The sequence below is a fragment of the Labeo rohita genome, chromosome 8 (genome assembly GCF_022985175.1).
Source record: "Labeo rohita strain BAU-BD-2019 chromosome 8, IGBB_LRoh.1.0, whole genome shotgun sequence".
NCBI classification, from domain to species: domain Eukaryota; kingdom Metazoa; phylum Chordata; class Actinopteri; order Cypriniformes; family Cyprinidae; genus Labeo; species Labeo rohita.
Genome location: NC_066876.1, coordinates 37,736,922 through 37,763,422, shown reverse-complemented (window position 1 = coordinate 37,763,422; position 26,501 = coordinate 37,736,922). Strand labels below are relative to the sequence as shown.

General features: G+C 36.7%; 1 protein-coding gene across 1 annotated transcript; it reads right to left on the bottom strand.

The window, feature by feature from the left end:
- Nucleotides 1–394: 394 nt before the first annotated feature.
- On the bottom strand, nt 395–26,501 carry usp11 (ubiquitin specific peptidase 11). Its single transcript, XM_051117171.1, has 21 exons — nt 26,304–26,501; nt 25,510–25,619; nt 24,598–24,728; nt 24,390–24,507; nt 22,701–22,846; nt 22,429–22,490; nt 21,388–21,484; nt 21,133–21,306; nt 20,585–20,743; nt 16,819–17,043; nt 16,399–16,482; nt 16,198–16,292; nt 13,267–13,473; nt 10,280–10,383; nt 9,037–9,498; nt 8,745–8,815; nt 6,601–6,713; nt 6,244–6,393; nt 3,787–3,902; nt 3,600–3,688; nt 395–1,689 (listed from the first exon to the last, which is right to left on the bottom strand). The coding sequence occupies exons 1-21, from the start codon at nt 26,411–26,413 to the stop codon at nt 1,525–1,527; spliced, it is 2,988 nt and encodes a 995-aa protein (XP_050973128.1). The 5' UTR covers nt 26,414–26,501; the 3' UTR covers nt 395–1,524.

The following is a 26,501-nucleotide window of genomic DNA, read 5'->3' as shown; positions in this document are numbered from 1 at the left end:
TATTTCAAAGCATCAAAATATGTCGTTTTTGGTGTCGTTCTGGACAGGTTTTGTGAGACTCGCTGTGTTGTTATATCAGATATTAGAACATACTGAGGGTATTAAGTGCTCCTTTCACATACAGTGATATATTTCTATAAATCTCACAGGACGGCGCAATAAACCGCGTCCATTAAAATCCGAGGAACGCAACAAAGCAGTCGCTTAATGGCAAGTGCGAATGAAAAAAGCATTTTCTGTAAGATCCTTACGCGGCGGCCAAACGAACCACAACGCCGCGAGCGGCTGACTAACGTTAAAATGCAGTCAGTACAAACCGAGGGAACGCGTTTCCCATCGCCGAGGATCTACGCATCCTTTAATTCAGAGGTAAAACATGTAAACGGAAGCCAAATGTGTCCAATCTAACCTCAAATTTACAGTCAGCATTTATTCATATCAAAAGTGTGTATACAATTATATATTCAATCTATAATTAACAAAATAAAATGGAAGTTCCCCCAATTCCCAGGATCTGATCCAAACGATCAAAGATAATACAACATTTATTACAATACAAAAATACTGTACAGAGGTGCCTTAAAAATCATCACGTAAAGAGCTCTATCCAGAAAGCACTTTGCTGAAATATTCTCATCGCTCCACAGAGTTTGTTATAAATTGCACGCGATTAGTCAAAAGAAAGTCGTATTTAAATCCTGCTGTAGATTTTCTTCCGATTGCGATAAAAAAGCAAATTCTCGCTGGAAAACAGGCCTCCGTTTGTGTCCCGCAACAGAGTGGCTTTCCCAGACCTCACGACGGACGAAAAAGAAAAACGAGAACGAAAATAAAAATGGAAGATCTTTAGAAGCCGCTCTTCAGAAGTACAATCTCTCTCCACATTAGCATCTGGCAATTATGAAAATAAATAGCTCACGAGTGAGTGGACAGAAAGCTATGTCTTATTTACCTCCACCCTTTTACAACGTCTCAGAAATCGGAGGATTTCCGAACACGGCGTCCCTGATACGAGAAACCCGACCCCGACCCCGACCGTCCCTGCCGACGGCGCCCGCGATCACATCGCTGCGATTCGTGGCGATAAACGGTACGTTCAGATCAAACATGACATGACAGCAGCTGAGCTAGCTCAGAAAAGCAAGCTTGGGAAATTAAAAAATAAAGAGCACGTCAGTGATGACGAGCTGCGGCGCAAACCTCATTCCTCCAATTCTCATCGTCGCTGAAGCGACGCAGGCTAATCGTCGCGCCATCTCTGAACCCGCCGCTACCGGCCCAACCCGTTTCCTCCAGCTCATCACAAAGACATAAAAAAACCACACAAATCTGCATTCCCACCCCACGATGCTCGCGCACCGGCCTGAGAGAGTTGCCCCCGCCTCGCGCTTCCCGTCGGAGCCGGCGCAGAGGCGGAGGTTCAAGTTTCCGTTGATTAAGATGATCGACAGTATGCGAGAAAGACGGAAGCGACAAGATTGAGAAAGAATGAAGTGGAACGTGTAAAAGACAAAAGGATAGAAATCAGTCCGTCTCCATGCTGACGCAGGAAGACGCTCCGTCCACGCCGTCGAGGGTCTGGGATGAGACGTGGTTCTCGGGCTGGGTGGAGGAGGGCGCGGGCGGAGGGACGGTGGGCTGGCGGATCTTGTCTTGGCGCTGGTAGAACAGGAGGTAGGCGGCGCTGGTCTACGGGAATAAAAGCAGAGTGAACGTTTCAGTGACCGGTGACCGTCAGACTCTTTCATGGTTTTTATTTCTAAACGTTTGGGTTCGGTTCTGTTACGCTCACCGAGGCTGCATTTATTTGATCGAAAACACAGAAATGTTATTACGATTTAAAATCAATGTTTTCTATTTAAATATATTTCAAAATCAGAAATCTTTGTGAATTCTTCAGAAATCATATGCCACTTTGCGGCTCAAGGAACATTTCTTATTATGAATATTGAAAACACTTTTCTTAAAACTTTTTTTAGGACTCTTTGATTAATAGAAAGCTAAAAAAAAAAAGTTACATTATACACTACCAGTCAAATGTTTTTGAACAGTACAATTTTTTATGTTTTTTACCAAAACTCTCTTCTACTCATCAAGCCTGCATTTATTTGATTCAAAATACAGCAAGAGCAGTACAATTCTGAAATATTTTTACTGTTTAAAATCACGGTTTTCTATTTGAATACATTTTAAAATGTAATTTATTCCTGTGATTTCAAAGCTGAATTTTCAGCATCATTACTCCAGTCTTCAGTGTCACATGATCCTTCACAAATCATTCTAATATGCTGATTTGCTGCTCAACAAACATTCATTATTATTATTATTATCAATATTTAAAAGAGTTGAGTACATTTTTATCAGAATTTTTTGATGATTAGAAAGATCCAAAGATTTTTTTTTCTTTTGGGGGGGAAAGAAATTATAGAAATTAATACTTTTATTTATCAAGGATGCTTTAAACTGATCAAAAGTGATAATAAAGACATTTATAATCTTACAAATGTTTCTATTTCAGATAAATGCTGTTCTTCTGAACTTTCTATTCATCAAAGAAACCTGAAAAAGATGTTTTCAACATGATAATAATAATAATGAATGTTTCTTGAACAGCAAATCAGCATATTTTCATGATTTCTGAAGGATCATGTGACACTGAAGACTGGAGTAATGATGCTGAAAATTCAGCTTTGAAAGCACAGAAATAAATTACTTTTTACAATATATTCAAACATAAAACAGTTATTTTAAATAGTAAAAATATTTCAAACTTTTACTGTTTTTGCTGTACTTTGAATCAAATAAATGCAGGATTGGTGAGCAGAAGAGACTTCTCTAAAAAAACATTAAAAATCATACTTTTCAAAAAATGTTGACTGGTAGCGTAAATGTGTAAATCTGTCACTTTTGATAAATGTAATGAATGCTTGCTGAATAAAAGTATTAACGTCTTTAAAAAATATATACTGAGCCCAAACTTTTGGTTCGTATTGTGCTTATTAAACTGTTTAGATTTACTTTTGTAAATCAGCTTACAAGGACAGTTCACCCAAAAATAAAAATTAATTTTAATTACTCATAAAATTACAGTGAACCACTGATGTCATATGAACTATTTTAACGATGATCTTACGACCTTTTTGGGCCTTGAATGTGGTAGTTGTGTTGCTGTCTATGCAGGGTCAGAAAGCTCTTGGATTTCATCAAAAATATCTTAATTTGTTCAGAAGATGAACGAAGGTCGCACGGGTTTGGAACGACATGAGGGTGAGCAATTAATGACAGAATTTTCATTTTTGGGTGAACTGTCCCTTTAAGCACTCAGTCTGGCAGCCACCATGATTTTATTTAGAGTAAAACAAGTCCAGTGCCCTGATATATATGACCATTTCTTGTGGACATCATTTTGAAACAGATCGGTCTTTCAGAGGCTGAGAAAGTTATTGTATTTTGAGGAAAAACAAACATTTCATTTTAGAGGAGCGTGCACTGATGAATCATGCACGGCAAGAACCAAGGACATTTAATAAAAAAACATTAAGGGTCTATTTTGATTTCATGTTGATAAAGCAAACCACAGGAAGGTGCATTCATCTCACCACTATTTGTTCCTCCCTTGCATAGGTCACCTTACTGTCGTCAAAGTAATACCACTGGCCGTTGTCCTTGTTACGGGCATAACTAGTATCTAGAAGAGGAAAACCAGAAGTATTGGTGTAATATTATTGGTATAATCAAGACAGCATGCAATTTTTGACATAAAACGCTAAGAAAACTGATGCATACAGTGTCCGTCTCGGAGTCCGCCATAGTGGTTCGACACAGCGATCAGGTCGTATCTACAGGGAGGTTCAGTACTGTTCACTGTCTTCTTTAGGAGGAAACCTGAGAAGTCCAAATCCCTGCAGACAGAGAATGAGAACTGCTTTTCACCAGAGCAACAACAACCGATGTACCAAGTTGTTTTCTTTTTTGAAAGAAATTAATAATTTTATGAAAGGAGAAGTCGACTTCCAGAACAACAATTCACAAATAATGTACTCCCCCCCTTGTCATCCAAGATGTTCATTTCTTTCTGTCTTCAGTCGTAAAAAAATTTTTATTTTGAGGAAAACATTTCAGCATTTTTCTCCATATAATGGACTGATATGGTGCCCTGAGTTTGAACTTCCAAAATGTAGTTTAAATGCAGCTTTAAAGGGCTCGAAATGATCCCAGCTGAGGAAGAAGGGTCTTATCTAGCGAAACGATCGGTTATTTTCATAAAAATAATACAATTTATATACTTTTTAATGCCAAATGCTCGTCTTGTCTTTCTCTCCCTGAACTCTGTGTATTCTGACTCAAGACAGTTCGGGTTTGTCGAAAAACTCAACTTCAAAAATCATTTTAAAATCATCCTACATCGCTGCAGAAGTACAGACACAGTGTTTACAAAGTGAACATGCAAAGAAGATCAAACACCCTTAACAAAAAAGGTAAAACAGTGATACAGGACGATTTTGAAGTTGAGGGAGAACATGAGATGGGAGTTTTTCCACATTCACTGACTGACATGAACCAGAACAAAAACAGTCCAGGCAGAGTAAGACAAGACGAGCGTTTGACATTAAAAAGTATATAAATTGTATTATTTTTATGAAAATAATAGATCGTTTCGCTAGATAAGACCCTTCTTCCTCGGCTGAGATCGTTTACAACTGCATTTGTGATCGTTTGAAGCTGCATTTAAACTGCATTTTGGAAGTTCAGAATCGGGGCACCATATCAGTCCATTATATGGAGAAAAATCCTGAAATGTTTTCCTCAAAAAACATGTTTTCTTTACGACTGAAGAAAGACATGAACATCTTGGATGACAAGGGGGTGACTACATTATCTGTAAACTGTTGTTCTGGAAGTGGACTTCTCCTTTAAGCTAAGACACAATAAATAGCTTATAAGTGACAGTAACGATATTTATGATGTTATTTATGATCTCAATTTCATGAAGGTGCTTTTTTTTTTTTTTTTTTTTTTTTTTTTTTTTAATGTAGCATGGTTTCCACATGAATGTTAAGTAGAACCATGGGTGCACTGGCCAAACGCCAGAGGGGCCGGACCATGTTGAGTTTTTTTTTTTTTCTTCGCTATATATGTATATATAACAATGAATTATAGTAAATGAACGCAGCCTATACTCGTCCATCGGCCCAGACAAACGGGCTGTGCGGCCCACTTGATTCAAACATTCTAATTAATTTAATGTGCTCCGGCTCAGTGCGGCGGCTCAAAAGTGCTTTTTAATGTCAAAATGTTTGAAATAGCCAATCAAAGTGTAGAAGGCGGGGTTTAGCGTTCACAGAACTGATCTGCACGACACTTGAATGTGAGTCGAGGCAGCTGAACGTGACGAGACAATTTATCAATGTGTTTACTAACTGTTTACGATATAAAACAAATGTTAAACAACAGACTTACATTTTTCAGGGATGCAAACTACTACTGGCCTTTCTGAATTTCTTAATGCCGTTCACGTTATTCATCACAAGATAAAAGCGATTTTTTGTAAATCTCTATTCAGGCTTTCTTCTGTAATTTCACGTGTCTAAGAAAATGTTTAAAAAAAATAAAGACACATAAGCCTAAAATATCATTTTCAAGCTTTACTCTAGAACACTGTAAATCTGAAGACTTTCACTCTCAAGTGCCGTGAATAAGAAAGTGACATATATTAGGCTATAATAAAAAAATATATATAATTTGCTATTTCAAATGAATTAATTTATATACAAACTGGTGGTCAAATGTTTGAAATAATTAAGACTTTTTTTTTTTGAAAGAAGGCTGAATTTCTATGACCATAAATACAGTAAAAATAATATGAAATATTATACTTAAAATAGTGGTTTTCTGTTAAAGCTATTTTAAAATTAATTTCTGTGATTACAGCTGAATTTTCAGCATCATTTTTTAGCCCCAGTCCGACACTGAGTAGAACAACCGTTTTAAACATAATGTTTGTTGAGCAGCAAATCAGAATATTAGAATGATTTCTGAAGGATCATGTGACACTGAAGACTGGAGTAATGATGCTGAAAATTCAGATTTGAAATCACAGGAATAAATTACATTTTAAAACATATTCAAATAAAAAAGTTGTTTTAAATTGTAAAAAAATACATATATTTTTAAACTACCGACCCAAACTTTTGAACACTAGTGTGTACATGTCTTTTTTTGACAAACAGTTCTTCATCTTACCGCAGGGGGAACTCCACGATGGTATCCAGTTTCTCTCGAGAGTATTTTGTGTAGGAGAAACGCTTCAAATGGATGATAAGAACCTCCGGCAAAGACCACAGATCCAGTTTCTTAGTGGCAAGCTGATGCTTTTTACATGTTGGACAATACCTACAGACCACACAAACAAACACAAGAGTTACACGTGCGGAAGAAGCAATCCTGTTCTTCAAATACATCACTAGAAATGATGAAACGGATGATTCTAGCTCTAAATTATGCAACTAACAACACAAAATGTTACTCTTTCTTCATGCTCATGTAGGCTAGACTAGAATAAATGGCGAGTATCTATGACAGAAGTACGTAGTGGATTACCAGGGGTTTTCCTCTTCCAGTGTCTCTACCGTGGTAAAGAGCTCTATACATTCCTGCAGCTGGACTGTGGTTTGCTGGTGAGGGACGTCCATGCTCTGATGCTTTATATATTTCTGCATAAACACAAACAAACAAAAAACATATGTTTGCAACAGAAATCCTACAGTTTGCATAGCTTGAAAAGCCAAGACTCAAACAAAAAGTCACTGAAAAAATGGATTTAGACATTTGTTTTATTAAATGATCAAATTAATACTACATTTAAGCATATTTCGCATATTAAAAAGCTTTAAAAATCACTGTGAGAACACACCAGTGGCTGTTGGCAGTAAAGTACAGATGATGTTCCATGAATTTATTTAGTACATTTCCTACCGTAAATATATCAAAACTTAATTTTTGATGAGTAATATGCATTGCTAAGAACTTCATTTGGACAACTTTAAAGGTGATTTTCTCAATATTTAGATTTTTTTGCACCTCAGATTCCAGATTGTCAAATAGTTGCATCTCGGCCAAATACTGTCGTATCCTAACAAACCACACATCAATGGAAAGCTCATTTATTCAGCTTTCATGTGTCTCATGATGTATAAATCTCAATTTTAAAAATTGACCCTTACGACTGGTTTTGTGTTCCAGGGTCACATTTGAAGATGCAACTAATGCATATTCAGGATATCAAAATAAATACACTATTAACTATCTTTTGAAAGAAAAGGGAATGTTTTCTATTTTAAGCATGTGTTTACATTTATGTACATAAACTCTGGTGCCGTGTTGAGTTGAGAACCACTGGTTTTGACATAAATTGACAAAGAAAAGCTGCAATGCTGGTTTATAACACTTAATATTTAGTAATATTGATTTTACTGCACTGACGCCATGAGATAAGAACAACATTTTAACTGAATTAAGCCAAATAATGAAAATATGTGACCACAAAACCAGTCTTAAGTATCACGTTTATTTGTAGCAATAGACAAAAATACATTGAATGGGTCAAAATTATCGAAAAAAAAAAAATCATTAGGAAATTAAGTAAAGATCATGTTCCATGAAGATATATATATATTTTCCTACCATAAATATATAAAAACTTGTCCTATCCTAACAAACCAGACATCAATAAAAGATTTACAATGCAAATAAATACCCTGTGATTACAATGCAAAAAATGATAACAGGCATATATATGTGTTGACAACTTTATAATCATATTAATATTAATGTGTTTGTTTTATTGTTGAAGTAATGCCATTAAGGTCACTGTCTGTGTTTTGCTTGGTAATACTTTACTTAAAGCCTTTATATATGATGCATTATAAAAGTAGTTTTACTGCATTAATTATGTCTTGTAATGCGCTGAATGATCTTAAGAATAACTGGATAAAAAAAAAAGTTTGTCAAGACTAACTTTAAGTTGCCTTGAGAAAACTGAACCAGAAAGTTTGAAAAGTTGAAAAAGTTTAAGAAGTTTTGAAAAGTTTTAAGTTCGGTGGTTTTCAGTCTAAAATAGTTTGAAGTTCTGAAGGCAATACAGTCTGTCAGAGATAGCATGTTATTAGCATGTTATTTGCTAAAATAATTAACAAGTTACTAGCATGATTCTAACATGGTTAACATGCTACTAGCATGTTGTTAGCATGTTTCTAGCATGATTAGCATGTTATTATCATATTATTATTAGCATGATTTTCTCACGATTAGCATGTTACTAGTAACATTTCTATTTGTTTCTAACTGACTCAAGTGAACTGACTTGAGCTGAATAATAAGACTATGCCTTCTGCAGAGCTTCTTAGTGCTAAACTGAACTTGTTTGAGCAGCTTTACATCGTCACTGAACTGAACTGCAGCTGATTAACAGCACACTATCGTCCTTTTAGATTCTGTTATTTTCCTGTTCATTACTTTGAAGCTGCTTTGAAAAAATCTGTATTGTGTAAAGCTTTACATACGTGAAAGTGAACTGTAATATGATGCTTCACTGCATTAGCAGCAATACTTTAAAATGAGCATGACACTAAACCTCTAATGGAACAGACTGGACCGAGCCTCGTATGAGAGATCGCATTCATTTCCTCGTGCGACAACAGACGCGAAGCATTTTTAAGGATCAGAGAGTTCATTAGCGATCTTACCTCGGCTTCGTTCTCATTGTAGTACTTCTTCTTCATGTCAGGGTCCCAGTCGATGGCGACGTATGGCTGAGCTAAACAGAAACAGTGAGTCATGCCATTAGGAGCCGGAACAGTTGTGTTTATGAGTTCACGAGTACGAAAAGACGTCAACTGAGCAGCCGGAGAGATAAAAGACACGCGATCTCACTTTGTCTTGACCCTCGCTTGTGCGCACGTGACCCTGGAGTCGTACAGAAGCATCAGAAGTGTAGAAGTCTGTAATAAACTGAGTTTCTCATTAGCGTGTACTCACAGCTGAAAGAGAAGCTGCCGTCCGCCTCTCCCATCCCTCGCTCCGTGGTGCCATTAGAGTTCACCGCCTGAATGGTAAAGAGGGCTTTTTTCCGCCTCTCCGTGTAGCGCCGTCTTCCCGGAAGCCTCTTGTTTGCCTGGGCGCAGGATGCGGCCTCCTCCTCATCCTCCTCGTCCTCGTCCTCGTCCTCCTTTCCCGAAGGCTCTGCCCCTGCACTTTGGTCCCCGTCAGTGGTGTCTTGCGAGTTGGTGTCAGTGCTGCCGCATGCCGATTGGCCCTCCTCGGTACTGCTGCCCCGGTCCGGTTCGCTGCTCGACTCCTCCTCCTCAGCTCTCTCCTCCCCCTCGCTGCTCGGGCTGGCTTCCGATTGGCAGTTGTTTTGCTCTTCGGCCTGATTGCCTTCTTGAGTCTCCTCCTCTTTCTTGGACGGCCCCGCCTCCTCAGAGTCTTCCTCGCCTTCATCTGTTCAGAAAGGAATCATTTTTGGTACATCAAGTGCTTGGGGTCATTTAACGTTTCTTTACAATAAGGTTCATTAGTTAACGTTCGTTAACTACATTAGTTAACATGAACTAAGATTGAACAGTACTTCTATGGCATTTATTAATCTTAATGTTAATTTCAGCATTTACTAATGCATTATTCAAATCAGGAGTTGTGCTTGTTAACATTAGTGCACTGTGAACTAACATGAACAAACAACTGTATTTTATTAACATTATTATTTATTAACTAACATTAACAAAGATTAATAAATAGTGTCATAAATGTATTTGTTCGTTCATGTTAATTAATACATTAACTAAAAATTGACACCTTATTGTAAATTGTTACTGAAGTCACTTATATTATTCAAAACTGCAATTATTTGATCAAAAATACAGTAAAATAATAGCAATATTGTGAAATATTATTACAATATAAAATAAAAGAATATGTGTTAAACTGTAATTTATTTCTGTGCTTTCAAAGCTGAATTTTCAGCATCATTACTCCAGTCTTCAGTGTCACATGATCCTTCAGAAATCATGAAAATATGCTGATTTGCTGCTCAACAAACATTTAAGAAACATTACTACAGTTGTGCTGCTTAATATTTTAGTAGAAAGTGGTTCTTTGATGAATAAAAAGATAAAAAGAACAGCATTTATTTGAAACAGAACTATTTTGTAACATTTAGTGAATTTATTGCATGCTTGCAGTAAAGGTATTCATTTATTTTAAAATAAAAAACGAGTCATACCATCACTAACTCCATTGGTCTGTGCCTTGTACAACTCTTCCTCATCATCTTCTTCTTCCTCCTCCTCTACTTCTTCTGAAGGGTCTAGAGGACGGACGTATCGCCTGTGCAGGGACACAATCATGACACGTATAAACTTCAACCCAACTTTAGCCTTTAAAAAGAACAGATCACGACAGCTTTATGCCATTAAAAACAGCAATACTGGATTAAACACACAGAATAATTCCATATGATCACAAAACATACAAGAAGCAGTTAGTTACCAAATGCATTTATACAGCGAAACATATGACTGAATGCATCTACTGCTGGTAAAACACGTACAAGTTATTTTAATAATCAATATGACATTGTTAAACGTACAGAGCATTTGCGTAATTAAAGATCTCTGTTTCCAGGACTAATGGCATTTATATGTGTTAACAACTTTATTACCATATTAATATTAATGTGTTTGTTTTATTGTTGAAGTAATGCCATTAAGGTCACTGTCTGTGTTTTGCTTGGTAATACTTTACTTAAAGCCTTTATATATGATGCATTATAAAAGTAGTTTTACTGCATTAATTATGTCTTCTAATGCGCTGAATGATCTTAAGAATAACTGGATAAAAAAAAAAGTTTGTCAAGACTAACTTTAAGTTGTCTTGAGAAAACTGAACCAGAAAGTTTGAAAAAATCTGAAAAGTTGAAAAAGTTTAAGAAGTTTTGAAAAGTTTTAAAGGGTCATCGGATGCTGACTTCACTTTTACATGTTGTTTGAACATTAATGTGTGTTGTCAGTGTATGTACAAATCTACCCTATAATGATACAAATCCATGCAGTGGTTTTTAATTAATCTGTTAAATAATATCCCCTTTTTCAAATCGAGCCGTTCTCAGATGCCTGTCGTTGTGGCGTCACATGACAGAGGCCACTCCCACCATAGTTGATTGACATGAGCGTCTTACCTCAGATTTTTTATGAATCTTTACAATTGCCTTTCCTAATAATGTGCTAGTTAGCAAGTTTAGCGGCTAAACATGGCTAAAGTAAACAGGCTCGTCACTCCACAGAGAGAAGAGAGGGGCGGGGCGAGCAGAGCTCATTTGCATTTAAAGGAACAATCGCTCAGAATGGGATGATTTTTACAGAGCTGATTTTAACAAGGTAAAAAGGGTGTTGTTTTACACAACCATTGAGAATTTTTAACCAAAGTATATTAGAGACCCTAAAGAATCATATCAACTTGTGGAAAATGGGCATCCGATGACCCCTTTAAGTTTGGTGGTTTTCAGTCTAAAAAAAACAATTTGAATTTTTGAAGGCAATGCAGTCTGTCAGAGATAGCATGTTATTAGCATGTTGCTAAAACAATTAACAAGTTACTAGCATGATTCTAACATGATTAGCATGTTACTAGCATGTTGTTAGCATGATTAGCATGTTGCTAGCACAATTTTCTCACAATTAACATGTTACTAGCATGTTGTTAGCATGATTCTAGCATGATAAGCATGTTACTGACATGTTTCCAACATGATTCTAACATGGTTAACATGCTGCTAACATGTTAGCTTGATTCTAACATGATTAGCATGTTGTTAACATGTTAACATGATTAACAAGTTACTATCATGTTGCTAACATTATACTAACATTAACATGTTGTTAGCATGTTTCTAACATGATCTGCAAGTTACTAACACATTACTATCATGATTCTAACATGATTAGCATGTTACTAGCATGCTGTTAGCATGTTTCTAGCATGATTAGCACGTTACTAGCACGTTGTTAGCATAATTCCAGCATGATTAGCATGTAACTAGCATGATTAACAAGTTAGTTTGAATGAGTTTGAATGGATTAGAAATACAGTACATAGAAGGGAAGTCTGACTGAGTCTCAAAGGATTCTGGGAGTTCTGTCAGTTGTAGTTTGAATAGTGTTGCTCATTTGAACATTCCATCAATGTAAGTCTATGGGATTTTTCCCAGTTTTAAACGTCATATTTAGGAAAACCGTAAGTCTGATCAGTTAGAAAAGATACAGCAACTCGGTCGGATCAGTCTGAAGATCTGGGCTGAGTTTGGAGTTTGTAGAGTTAAAGCTCTAGGAGGAGTTAGAGTTGATCATTTTAGTCTCAGAAGAATAAGAAGAAGTTTAAACAGTATTTCAGAAGTCACATTTTCGTTTGACAGCACATATTTTTCTCTCCATTTTGGCCTTCATCAACACAGAGACAGTGTTTTTGTCAAGGAAAACTGAGCTTTTGAATACGCTCTCCAAAACAGATACATTTGACAAAAACGTTTTCACTGTGAAAACAGAGGCTTTTAAAAATGATGACGCATGTTAATGTGACACATATTGTACCGATCTTTATTTATTTATTTATTTATTTATTTATTTATTATTGTGCCGGTTATGTGCTATTTGCTTTATTTACACTATTGCCACAGATGTGTTATTTTGTTCATATCACAGTCCTGCAGAAATGAAAAATTTACTTGCGACTGCTGTTTGCGGCAAAACATGACAGCGGTTGCGTTTTAGATCAGACATTCAATCGGCACAACCTGGACGTGTCAATCAGAGCCGAGATATAAAATGATCCTGCCAGAAAAACTGCATGAAAACGTATCATATCTTTTCCGTCTGTATCGTCTCAGCACGTTTTTTCTGAGGCTGTGCGCATTTGCAGGATTCATCGTTTCCTGAAGTTTCAGTGTGGATGAGAAACTCTCGGAAAATGCTTGAAATGCTAGCACGGACGGAGCGTTTTAAAACGAAAATGCTGTTTTCATTAATGTATTTGGATTAATGTAGATGTAGCCTATGAATACCTCTGTAATACACTATACAGACAAAGGCTTGAAGTAAACGGTTACTTTTTCCTTTCATAAAAAACACAATAAATGTATAGCACATTGAAAACTAATGGATGCCCACATTTAATCAAAACTAGCTTGGGTCAAAATGTACATGACCGGTGACTCACGCTAGTCTTTTCAGGAGGAGCTGGTAGAGATCTTCCCGTGTGCACTGAGCACGTGGCACAGACATCAGCAGAGGGTGACCGAACAGGGAGGTGCCGTAGCTGTTGCTGCCCGAACCGTAATCTCTGTAATGAGAGCGTTCACGCATGTAGACGGCCATAACCACCTCTTCACCGTCCTGATCCACACAGCCGCTGCTCAACTGATACCTGCATCAACACACCGCAAAACACATTTAGACCCAGCCAACTGTCTCCAGATGCATCTTTGATATACGTTTTCTTGCCCTTAAAAATTAACTGCATTATATGAAAACATGAATTTAGGAATTAATGTAACATGTAAAGTTGAGGTAAAAAACTAACTTTACATACACCTTGCAGAATCTGCAAAATGTTAATTTTTTGACCAAAATAAGAGGGATCATACAAAATGCATGTTATTTTTTTTATTTAGTACTGACCTGAATAAGATATTTCTCATAAAAGATGTTTACATATAGTCCACAAGAGAAAATAATAGTTGAATTTATAAAAATGACCCCATTCAAAAGTTTACATACACTTGATTCTTAACACTGTGTTGTTCCTGAATGATCCACAGCTGTGTGTTTTTTGTTAGTGATAGTTGTTCATGAGTCCCTTGTTTGTCCTGAACAGTTAAACTGCTGCTGTTCTTCAGAAAAATACTTCAGATCCCACAAATTCTTTGGTTTTCCAGCATTTTTGTGTATTTGAACCCTTTCCAACAATGACTGTATGATTTTGAGATGCATCTTTTCACACTGAGAACAACTGAGGGACTCACATGCAACTATTACAGAAGATTCAAACACTCACTGATGCTCCAGAAGGAAACACGATGCATTAAGAGCCAGGGGGTGAAAACTTTTGAATTTGAAGATCAGGATAAATTTAACTTATTTTGTCTTCTGGGAAAAATGTTAGCATCTTCTGTAGCTTTTGAAGGGCAGTACTAAATGAAAAATATGATATTTAGACAAAATAAGAAAAATGTAGGGTACGACGGGGCTAAAGGCGCCTTTGATATTATTTTCCTCTAAACCACCAGATGGCAGAAAAACGTGGCGTAGCACTTTCCAAAACATCCGCTTTTCAACATACACGTACGATACTCGTTGATCCTTGACACGATCACGGGCAGCAGAACAAAGTCTATTCTGCGCTTACTTGATTTAATATTTGATGTTTTTAAAAATGTTGTAGATTTAAGTAGCAAATGAGAATCACTAAAATTATTCAATATATCTTGAGACAAATGTCTTCTTAATGATTTTCATGAGTTTTGTTTAAGATAATTAAAGCTGCAGTTTTTAAATAACAAAAGAGTATGTTAAAGTACGGTTGTTACGTCCCAGTGGGTGCCGGGCCTGTTTTTTTCTTTCTTTTGGTTGCAGGTATGCTGGTGGTTGTGGGCGTGTCTTTCCACCTGAGGCTCATCATGCGGGGTTATTAAAAACTGCAGCGTTGATGAGGACGGGGGACGCGATGTTAGCTCGCTAGCCGGCTTGCTGTTTACAACTCTTTGTTTTGTTCTTTATGTTTTGTTTACATTCACTTCAGACCCTCAGCTTACAGTCCTTCCGTTGCTGACTTCCTCTGTTACTGACTACTGATTGTTGAAATTCATTTGTTAATTACGCTTTTGTTAAATAAATTGTTTTCTTTTGCTACTTGCTGGTCCGTGTTGGCTCGTTTATGTTGCAATTTTGAGCCAGTTGTAACAATGGTATTTGGGGTAAAAAGTGCCCCTGCTGTTGGGGCTAAAAGACACAATATTAACATGATAGTTAACAGAAGGCTGACTTTTCCATTTGTTGACATGATTCAGATGGTAAATATCATATATTATGTTGGGTGTCCGTCTTAGAAATAATTTAGAATGAAACCATCTTATTTAAAAACATGCTATTAATCATACCATATAATAAAATATCATGTTGGGACTATGGGATCTCCTTCAACACTTTCAGAATCTTTACATTTTGAAATGATTTTGTTTCTGTATTTTAAAATATGTGTTTTATAATAACATATTTTAATGACAGTATATTTACTGAACAAAAAACAATTATTTTATTTATCAAAATAAGCAGAAAATAGGACAAACTTTGCTAAAGTGATTGTTTTTAAAAAGTATTAACTTAAACATTACAAAAAAAACCCATTATTTTAGTTAAAGTATTTGTATCAATATTGTGTGCCTTTTACCCCGTGTGGGTTAGATTTTTTTAACAAAATAAACCACTTGTATGATTTATTTTCACACAAAATATGTTGCTCCATAAATGTTCAATACAAAAGTTTGTATTTTCCTGCAATCATATTCTTCAGACACAGCGAAAAACACATTTTTTTTTTTAGGGGGTTCCTTTAGCCCCGTCGTACCCTACACATTCTGTTCAAAAGTTTACACCCCTGGCTCTGAATGCATCGTGTTTCCTGCCGCAGTTTTATCTGAAGAACAGCAGCAGTTTAACTGTTCAGGACAAACAAGGGACTCATGAACAACTATCACTGAACAAAAACACAGCTGTGGATCATTCAGGAACAACACAGTGTTAAGAAAGTATGAAAACTTTTAAACGGGGTCATTTTTTATCATGTCAACTATTATTTTCTCTTGTGGACTGTATGTAAATGTCTTTTAGTGAAATATCTTATTCAGGTCAGTACTAAATAAAAAATAACCTGCATTTTGTATGATCCCTCTTATTTTGATCAAATAATGAACATTGTGCAGATTCTGCAAGGTGTGTGTAAACTTTTGACCTGTATTTAAATAATTTAACAGGTAAAATGGAAACTTAATGAACCATGCTTAATAAACACTGTATATCCGTGTGTGTTGGCTTGTCTGTACGATTAAAGCTGCTAAAAATCTGTACGAAAGTCAGATTAGCTCTATCTTACACAAATATATCGTCCCGGTCCAGTATACAGCTTAAGGACTCGTCAGCCTGGTAAATCCTGTAGAAGCGGTGATTGAAAACATCAGCCACAGCCATCTGTGAGGAGCAGACCAATTATTAGCTCAGACCAAAAACAACATGTACACTTAAAATGGGTTTGGATTCTCTGCCGGTGTTTCAACAGTTAAAGGCTTGTTTGAACCTGGTTGGGAGGGACGTCTGTTGCCTGAGAGAGGGCAGCGCACAAGTCAGACACTCGTCCAGCTTTAGGGACAATCAGACGATACTGCAGAGGGAAGACAGACGCGTTCTTTAGTCATCAGGACAAACCAAACTCAACAGTAAAGCAGTGTCCTCACTGCATCCTTACGAAGTACTGTTCAACAGAACTGTCAGACTATTTCGCCGTAAGCAAAACCGGTTCTGATGACATCATCACACACCACCAGCTGTCTTCCTGTTGACAAACCTGTAGTGCTACATCATTCACATCTGCCAAACTCATAGCATGGGCTCACTCATAATGAGAATGTCTGTCGTGCTGCACATATGCCGTTTTTTTCTGCCAAAAAATGACTGAGCATTTTGATATCTCGCCGTTTTTTTGTAACATGATACAAACCTGAGTGGGTTTGGCTGTGGGATCCAGTGATACGTAGAACACCTCCATGACTCTCTCCTTACTCACAGGTAAGGGGACACTCAAGTAGCAGAAGGGGTCAAAGGTCACAGAGACCTTGTTGCACTCGGGACACACCAGCGTCGACTTAAACAACCCGTGGAACGTGTCGACGATGACCGAATCGTTCCGCCGCAAATGGTTGCGCCACGCTTCCTCAGCCACTTCCTGTGATGCATAAATAGAAACGTGATTCCCATAGTAACACTCAGTGTTGTTCTAGAGTTATGTTTAGACCAAAAGTGGATTTTACAGAGACTAAGCTGGTTGATCATTTAATCAGCTGATATTTGTTTTAATTAAAGTGAATCTAAACTTTCCATAATTCCAAAATAGAACGCAATTTTAAAAAAATGATAATGGTGACGATAATAATATTAATAATATGCAGATTTATTATCAATGTTGGAAACAGCTGTGCTGCTTAATATTTCTGTGGAACCTGTGATCATTTATTTAGGATTCTTTAAGCATTTATTAAAAACAGACATCTTTGTAACAATATACACGACCATTCAAAAGTTTGGGGTCAGTATGTTTTTTCTGTCTTTGAAAGAAAGTAATGCTTCCATTCAGCAAAATTATGTTAAACTGCTAAAAAGTGATAGAAAAGACTTTGTTAGAAGAGATTTCTGTTTTGAATAAATGCTGTTCTTTTTAACTTTTCATTCAAAGAATCTAGAAAAAGTATCACAAAAACTTTCCACAATGTGAAATAGAATGGAATTCTATTATAAAATTGACTTAATGCTAATTACCCATGGAAATGGTTAGGGTTAGGATTAATTAATCACTTAATAAAATAAAAAAGTATGCTTCACTATGTCACAAGAAATAACTTTTATTTTACAATAAATGACCTATCAGTAAAGTACTGCATCACTGATACGGGCTGTTCCACAGAATTGGTCTGAACATCTTGAAAAAATGTGCTTTTTTGCTGTTAAATTCTCATATTGTATTTTCAGAAAGTTTTGGAATATTTGTCCTCCCCCAAATTCATCACTACTGAAACACAGTAATATATAATAACTTTTTTTTTTTTTTATTACAATTTATTCTGAGGTAAATCCATAATAATTACATTTTCAACAATATTTCAAGTGTAATTTATGAGATTTGTTCTATTTTGAATCCAGTTTTCCTTTGCAAAAGGCAAAAAGTTAATCATACTGAATTCAACGTTAAGGACTCATTAGTTTGAACATACACTGAACCAAAAACTATCATAACATTTTAGTAGATTATTCAGTATACTTTTTTTTTTTTTGACAAAACACCCCATGTTTCAGAAGCGACAGCACATTTTCATGGAAATATTCCCAAAAAAGTGTGCTGAATTGCAGAAAAAATGTTTTCGCTAGTGACGTTCCTTAAAGGAGAAGTCCACTTCCAAAAGAAAGAAAACATTTCAGGATTTTTCTCCATATAATGGACTGATATGGTGCCCCGATTTTGAACTTCCAAAATTCAGTTTAAATGCAGCTTCAAAGGCTCTAAACGAACCCAGACGAGGAAGAAGGGTCTTATCTAGCGAAACGATCGGTTATTTTCATTAAAATAATACAATTTATATACTTTTTAATCTCAAACGCTCGTCTTGTCTTTCTCTCCCTGAACTCTGTGTATTCTGGTTCAAGACAGTTCGGGTTTGTCGAAAAACTCCAATTGTATTTTCTCCCTCAACTTCAAAAATCATTTCAGAATCATCCTACATCACTGCAGAAGTACAGACACAGTGTTTACAAAGTGAACATGCAAAGAAGATCAAACACCCTTAACAAAAAAGGTAAAACAGTGATATAGGACGATTCTGAAGTTGAGGGAGAACATGAGATGGGAGTTTTTCCACATACACTAACTGACATGAACCAGAACAAAAACAGAGTTCAGGCAGAGTAAGACAAGACGAGTGTTTGACATTAAAAAGTATATAAATTGTATTATTTTTATTAAAATAATCGATCGTTTCGCTAGATAAGACCCTTCTTCCTCGATTGGGATCGTTTATAACCACATTTGTGATCGTTTGAAGCTGCATTTAAACTGCATTTTGGAAGTTCAGAATCGGGGCACTATATCAGTCCATTATATGGAGAAAAATGCTGAAACGTTTTCCTCAAAAAACATGTTTTCTTTACGACTGAAGAAAGAAAGACATGAACATCTTGGATGACAAGGGGGGGGGGAGTACATTATCTGTGAATCGTTGTTCTGGAAGTGAACTTCTCCTTTAAAGTTACACACAGATTTTTCAGACTTTTGAACACATTTACCTCAAAATGATGAGATCTATCTCATCTTACATCTTGTTGCTATGAGAGAGGGGGACACAGGAATATTTCCTGATCATAAATTTATGGGTTTAGTTAAAACCAGTGTCAGCCAATTGACTTAAAACATACACTGTTCCGGTAGTGACATGAAAAATGCAGGATACATTTTTTACATTTTCATTATTTACTAGGGATGTGACGAGATCTCGTGACGATATCCTCGCAAAACATTTAGCAGTGTTTACATTAGAGCTGCATGATTAATCCTTAAAAATGACAACTGTTTCACATGGCGAGTGTCAGTGGAGCGTGAGAAGCAGGTTTTGTCGCTGCCCATGTTAATGAATCAGAGGGTCGGGGTAAATGTGAACACAGAAAGAGCAACACAAGCAGTCTTTTTAACCACGTTATAATCTATTATTATTATTTCTGTGTTACAGACATTTAAATAACAGAAGTACTGGGAAAAAAGTTTATAGTTTGGGTATAAACACTTATTGTGTACAGTCGCAATCAAAACGAAAGTATCTTAACACGTGTATGTATTGTAACGCTGATCCTCTTCCCGCCAGGAGGAGGCGACAACTCTCGTTTAAAAAAGTATGTCATTGAATCATTCATTCAGGAGATTTCAATAGTCAAACAAGTCTTAATGAAGTGACACACTGACTCCTTCATTGAATGTTTTTTAGTTGTTGTTGTTTAAATGAATATATGTTTTTAAAAGACTTCAGCAATGAACGGTTGCCAGAACCACTAGTAAATTACTTTATTTTGTTTAGTTTTCTAATCTTTTTTCTTCAGATTCGTGAGAGAATCATGGTCTCAAATTTATTAAAAACAACTGGGATTCTCAATTTATCCAGAATCGTGAAGCTCTTGTTTAAATGTTGTTTATTACTGCATATAATTAATTAAAATGGAAGTTTAATTTCATAAAGTTCAAAATGCACCTACATTTCTTTGCATTTTGTCTTTTTCATTATTTTCCCTATATATTTAATAAGTGTCTCGTCACACCCGTATTATTTACATTTTCAGTTTCATTATTTACAAAGAAAATATAAATAAATATTTTTTCCATTGTTGTTTTTGCAACAATGGGGAAAAAAATACAGAAATTAGTTCAAAATCATTTTCATAACTTGAAATTTAGGGATTAGGGTTTGGGACAGCCACCTCCCAATTGAGAGCACCAAATAAATGATGACTTTCAATCTAATAAGTTTACTAAAATTTTAAACATCACTGTGTTTCAATAGATACAGAAGGATCTTAATAAACACCTAGGATTTGAATACTTAAATGTTGTTTAAATGTGTTTTTTGGGACAGCAGTGTGCACCAATTCTCTAGAATTTCTCATATGTGGCACGAGGTGTACATTATGCATGTTTTTTTTTTTTTGTGTACTACAGTGTGTGTGAAATGCACCTGGTCAGGTCTGCCATCAGCATCCCTGAGTTCAATATATTCCTTCTTTTTGACCCGGTTGAGGTCTTCATGTAGACCGTCCAACAGGAAAGACAGCAGCTCCTGAGAGTCGTGTTGCTGGTAGCCCAGAAACTGTGATGCAAAATGGCCAACCTTTGTCTGTGAACACAAACAAACACAAAAATGATTCATTTCTGCACTACTAATGTAGCGAAACTAAAAACGAACTGAAGGCTTACAGCGCTTAAAGCCTATAAATGACTTCAACTGATCAAAAGGGACAGTAAAGGCACTTAAAATAAATAAAAAAGACTTCTGTTTTAAGCAAATGCTGTTCTTTTGAACTTTCATTGATGATAATAATAATGTTTTCGGAGGAGCAAATTAAAATGCAAAGAGGAAAGGCAATGATTAGAAGACTGGAAATGGCATAGTAATTAGAAATGGAACCAGATTTGAAATGAGCCAATTGATTTCAGCTCTGCTGGTGTCCACAAAGTTTTGTACTGAAAAACGCTAATGCAGAGCGATCACTACAATTACGTTACCTTAAATGCCCGAGGAACCACAGAATAGTGCCTGCCTGACCACATCTGTTTGATGACATCTGCGTAGGCTTCTGCAATTTCACCCTTCATGCCCAGAGGGTTGCTGAAGTTCAGTTCTTCCAGATACGAGTTCCTCAAAAAGTACTCAGTCAGCGGCGGCGTGTTACTCAGACACTGTGGGAAAAAATGCACAATTCACTTTAAGAAAAGCATTTTGTATAAGATGTGAGCATTAAGCAATTCATGACCTCTAACCTGTAAAGCTGAGTTCATGAAGCAGGTGTTGCCTAGGTTTGTGAGGCCACACACTCCAGGAAGCCCTCGATACGAGTCCTCGTCAGCAGAGTTCCGCCTGGAGACACAAAATTCCATATAAATTCCAAACATCCAATAAAATAAGTGCAGATCAAGTCATTTTGCAGCCAAGGTTCAACAACTGGTCTGAAACATTCATGCTACATTAAGCATTAATTCCAAAAAAATATATAAAATTGTAGTGCTGTGTGATTAATTGCAATTAATCACATTAAAAAAAAAATTTTTGTTTACATAATATGTGTGTGTGTAGCGTGTATATTTATTATACGTTTATTGCTACACACATACCGTATATTTTTTACATGCATATATATTTATTGATTTAATTAACATTTAATATAAATATATTTAATATATATAGAACATATTTTTCTTAAATACATCCATGCATGTGTGTGTGTGTATATATCCATAATAAATATACACAGTACACACACACACACACACACACACACACACACACACACACATATATATTTAGTAAACAAAAGCTCTTATTTTGGGTGCGATTAATCGCGATTAATTGTTGCACAAAACTATAAAATTGAATTCCTCATGATATCAGCCCTTTAAAACACAGTCCATTTATTTTTAAACTGCTCTGGATAGGGCAAAATCTTCTTTTTAACCTACTATAATTGTTTATTGGACCTTTGCCCATTCTGGAGTGACTTATTCGACAATTGGTGTAAATAATATGGTCCCAATTTTTTTTTTTTAATAAACAAAATGTTTTCTACCAATCACAGGATTGATTGCGAAATTTATTTGCGCTACAGTGATCAAACTTGGCTTGCCATTCCCTGAGGATATAAGCATTTAACCTACTACAACTAGCTACTGATGTAAATGAATGGGGTTGATGATAAATATGTGGACGTTTGAGCATTCTGTGCTTTAGACACGTTTCCTTAACAAAAACAGAAAGGAAACTTGCATTGGTGCACGAGAGAAGGAAGCTGGTGTCTTTATACTCACATGATCTGAGGCCTGGTTGTGGGCCACGTACCATCCGCATTCCTGATCTCCATAATCACCGTCTGCAGAGCGAGCAGAGCATGTTAGGACACAACACACACACAAACACATGCAGGGTGGCCCATGACAGACCATTCATTTACTAGCAGCTCTGTATGACAAACCTGCCAGGTGAGGTACGGGCAGTGCCTATTACTGTAAATGTCACCACATGGTTACGTAACATAACAGATGAACAGTTTAGGAGTGTAAGTGATAGGTGTGTGTTTTACCATGCCAGAGCTGAGACAGGAATCTAGGACGGTCATGTTAAGGTTGCGTAGCCTCTCCAAGCTCGAATCCGTACTCCGCATCCACAGTCGACTCTCAGCCGTCTCCGACACATCAAAATGCTGCCGTATCTTTTGATGTATAGCGTCTATCAAACACAGATGCGCACGTCAGAGATTCACACGCACGCACTCAGAGATCTGCAGCTCTGATAAACCAGGCTGCCAATATCCTGAGGGGTTTCACATATCAGTTTACAAAACACAATTACATGCCAATAAAGTAGATCTGTGAGAATGACATGCTGTTAATTAAGTAGCATTCCAGTGTTTGAGCTAAACCTTTGATGCACCGCATAAGACGACTTTATTTTAATATAAGTAGACTTTAAGACATTTAGTATGCCTGTTTATCAAACATAATTAATATGAGAAGAAATTGTAAGATATTGAAGTAATTGTCTAACTCTATCTTACTTAAAATACACTTAATACCACACTACTGTTCATAAATTTGAGGTCGGCATGATTTTTTTTTTTTTTTTTTTTAAAGAAATTGATGCTTTTATTCCAATTTATATTTAATTATTTTTCTTTTAAGTTTATCATTTTTAATCGATTCATAAAAGAACCACGAAAAAAATAAGCACTGAAATTGTTTTCAACATTGATAATAATTATAAATGTTTGTTGAGCAGCAAATCAGCATATTATAATGATTTCTGGAGGATCATGTGACACTGACGGTGGAGTAATGATGCTTAAAAAAAAATAAAAAAATCACTTTTACATCACAGGAATAAATTACATCTTAAAATATGTTCAAATAGAAAACAATTATTTTACATTCTAACAATATTTCAATAATATTATTGCTGTTTTACTGTGGTTTTGAACAAATAAATGCAGCCTTGGAGAGCATAATAGACGTCTTTCAAAAATCTTACTGACCCCAAACTTTCGAACATACTGTATGAATGTCACTGAATAAAAATAGCAAATAATTAAATTTAAACATTTCAGTAAAAAAAAGGTTATGTTTTAAATGATAACACACACTAGGATTGTGCCATAAACATACAAATGCACGTGAGTGAGAAAAAACAAACACATGTAAAGAAGTTCTTTCTTTTTCATGTTTAGGTTCTGTGAATTCTGGGAATGTGTATAGCAAACAAAACATATATACATCAGGTGAGGATCTAAACATCACAAATTGGGCTTAGTACAAAGAATGCAATTTTCAAAGCTTCATTATTACTTGTCATTTTGGATGCATTGCGTATTATAAAACAGAAGCCCTGGCTCCGTTATTCACTGCAGTAATTTTACATGCAGAAAGTGAGACTGTATCTTTAATCAGACATTCTTAAAGGGACAGTTCACCCAAAAATGAATATTTTGTCATCATTTACTCACCCACATGTCGTTCCAAACCTGTGTAAGTTTCTTTCTCATGTTGAACACAAAAGAAGATATTTTGAAAAACCAAACTGGTCCCCACTGACTTCTATAGTAGGGAAGAAAGCACTGTGGAAGTCAATGGAGAGCATCAACTGTTCAATTACCAGCAATCTGCAAATATCTTCTTTTACGTTAAACGTAAGAAAGAAACGTAGACGGGTTTGGAACGACATGAGGGTGAGTAAACGATGAGAGTTTTCAAATATTTATTTCTATTCCTGCACTCACGTATCTTGTCTGCTCGACTGAAGCTCGCAGGCACGGTGCTCTCCAGGTTGCTAGAAAGACAGAGGTAGATCTCCACAGGGTAGACCTCTACTTTAACAGTGCTGGGAAGATCAACAACCTGGAAAGAGAAAGATGAAGACTTCCACACCTGCCTAATTTGCACTCAACATCTCATTTGAAGTCGCAGAAAGAAAAGTCAACAGTCTACCTTCCTCTCCAAAGGAGGCTGATCTTTCATCATGTCATACCACGACAACAGTTTATGCCAGGCTTCCGCTGGGACCAGGATAAAGTCCTCATTCTCCGACAGCCTCTCTTTCAGATGATAGGAATCCAGATCTACAGAAAGCATTTAAAATATTTAAAAACGTCTCCTGTCTCCACAGTTATTAAAGAAAGAGCCAAAAATGAAAAAATGCTGAAAATGTGCTCACCCTCAGGCCATTCAAGATGTAGATGAGTTTGTTTCTTCTTCAGAGTTGGAGAAATGTAACATTACATCACTTGCTCACCAACGGATCCGCTGCGGTAAATGGGTGCCGTCGGAATAAGAGTCCAAAGTGGAAAAAACATCACAAAAATCCACACAACTGCAGTCCGTCAATTAATATCTAAAATTGATAATGTGATTAAACCGTTGCTTACGGCTAAAACACGAGCCCTCTATCCTATAATATCACTTTCTACAGTTTTGAACTTATGGATTATGAACATTTACGCCATAAAGATAAAAAGCCTTAAAGACAGATTTGTTTCCTACAAACACCCAGTTTTTCACTTCAAAAGACGTCAACTGATGGACTGGAGTGGTGTGGATTACTTGTGGATTATTGTGATGTTTTTATCAGCTGTTTGGACTCTCATTCTGACGGCACCCATTCACTAGATCCATTGGTGAGCAAGTGATGCAACGCTAAAGTTCTTCAAATCAATTCCCATGAAGGAACAAGCTCATCTACATCTTGCATGGCCTGAGGGTGAGTAAATATTGATCAAACGTTCCATTTTTGAGTCGACAATTCCTTTAAAGTTTAAAAGATTTACAGAGAATGAGACATTGAACATTTTATGGTGCTTGTACTGGATCCTGTGTGTAACGTCGCAGAACAGCAGCGCTTACCTTCGTAGAGGGGAGTGTTATCAATCTTCCCGGGGTAGGAGGTGGAATTTTGGTCCCCGGTGTGCACAAACTCTTTCCACCGGTCAAACCACCTTTTGTCCAGCAAATACCTGCGATACAGATGCACCGTCACATTCAACACGGCTTGGTTGTATCAGGCCAACGCCATTTAATGAGCTTTAGGACAAATCTGTTTAATGTAAACTGCACAGGGCGCCGGTGTCAGTCATGGATTAAGACACCAAACGCCTGTCATACGCCTTTAAGGACGAAAAGGAATTACAGCAGATCTGCCTTTCCTGTCCAAGCAGGGACAACAAACCGAAAGTAACTTTCCCACAACAGACTGACACACCTTCCAGAGATGGAAGTGAAACATAAAGCAATAACTTACAACAACAACATAAAACCAGGTCATGTGAGCATTTACTACCTGAAAATGAAAAGAAATGAGTCAGTTTAACTCGAGTGGAGTTAAGGATGTTCTGATCTGGAAACACAAGCGAGCTGTCAAATCCTAATGATGCTAAGGAAGCTGTTAACCAGGAAACCCAATCTATTAGGCCTGAAAACTGACCCGTGTGTGAGTTTCCTTCTTTTATTTGATGTGAATCATTGAACTCTCACTTACACTGACACGACTGAACCCGAGCAACCCAAACACCCTCAAACCGCGCAAACTCAGGCGCGTTATTAGTTCTACAGAGTTCTGTTAGCGCTTTATCCGTGTTGCGGTTGTTGTTGTTTATTCAGTGTTTGTTTGTTTGTTATTTCGGCTGTGAAGTTTCTCTCACCAGCTGTCTCCCGCCCGGAGCTGCTGCTGGTTCAGGCTGTCGATCTCCCGCCACTGGGTCTCGAGTCCCGGAGGCTCCGTAGCCGAACCGGTGCTGCCGTTCGCAGCCATAATCACTCAGAAAATCCGAAAAGCGCCGTTAGAGCCGCATAGACACACCGGAATGTTTTGACGCAGGAAGTAGGAAGCGGTTAGAATG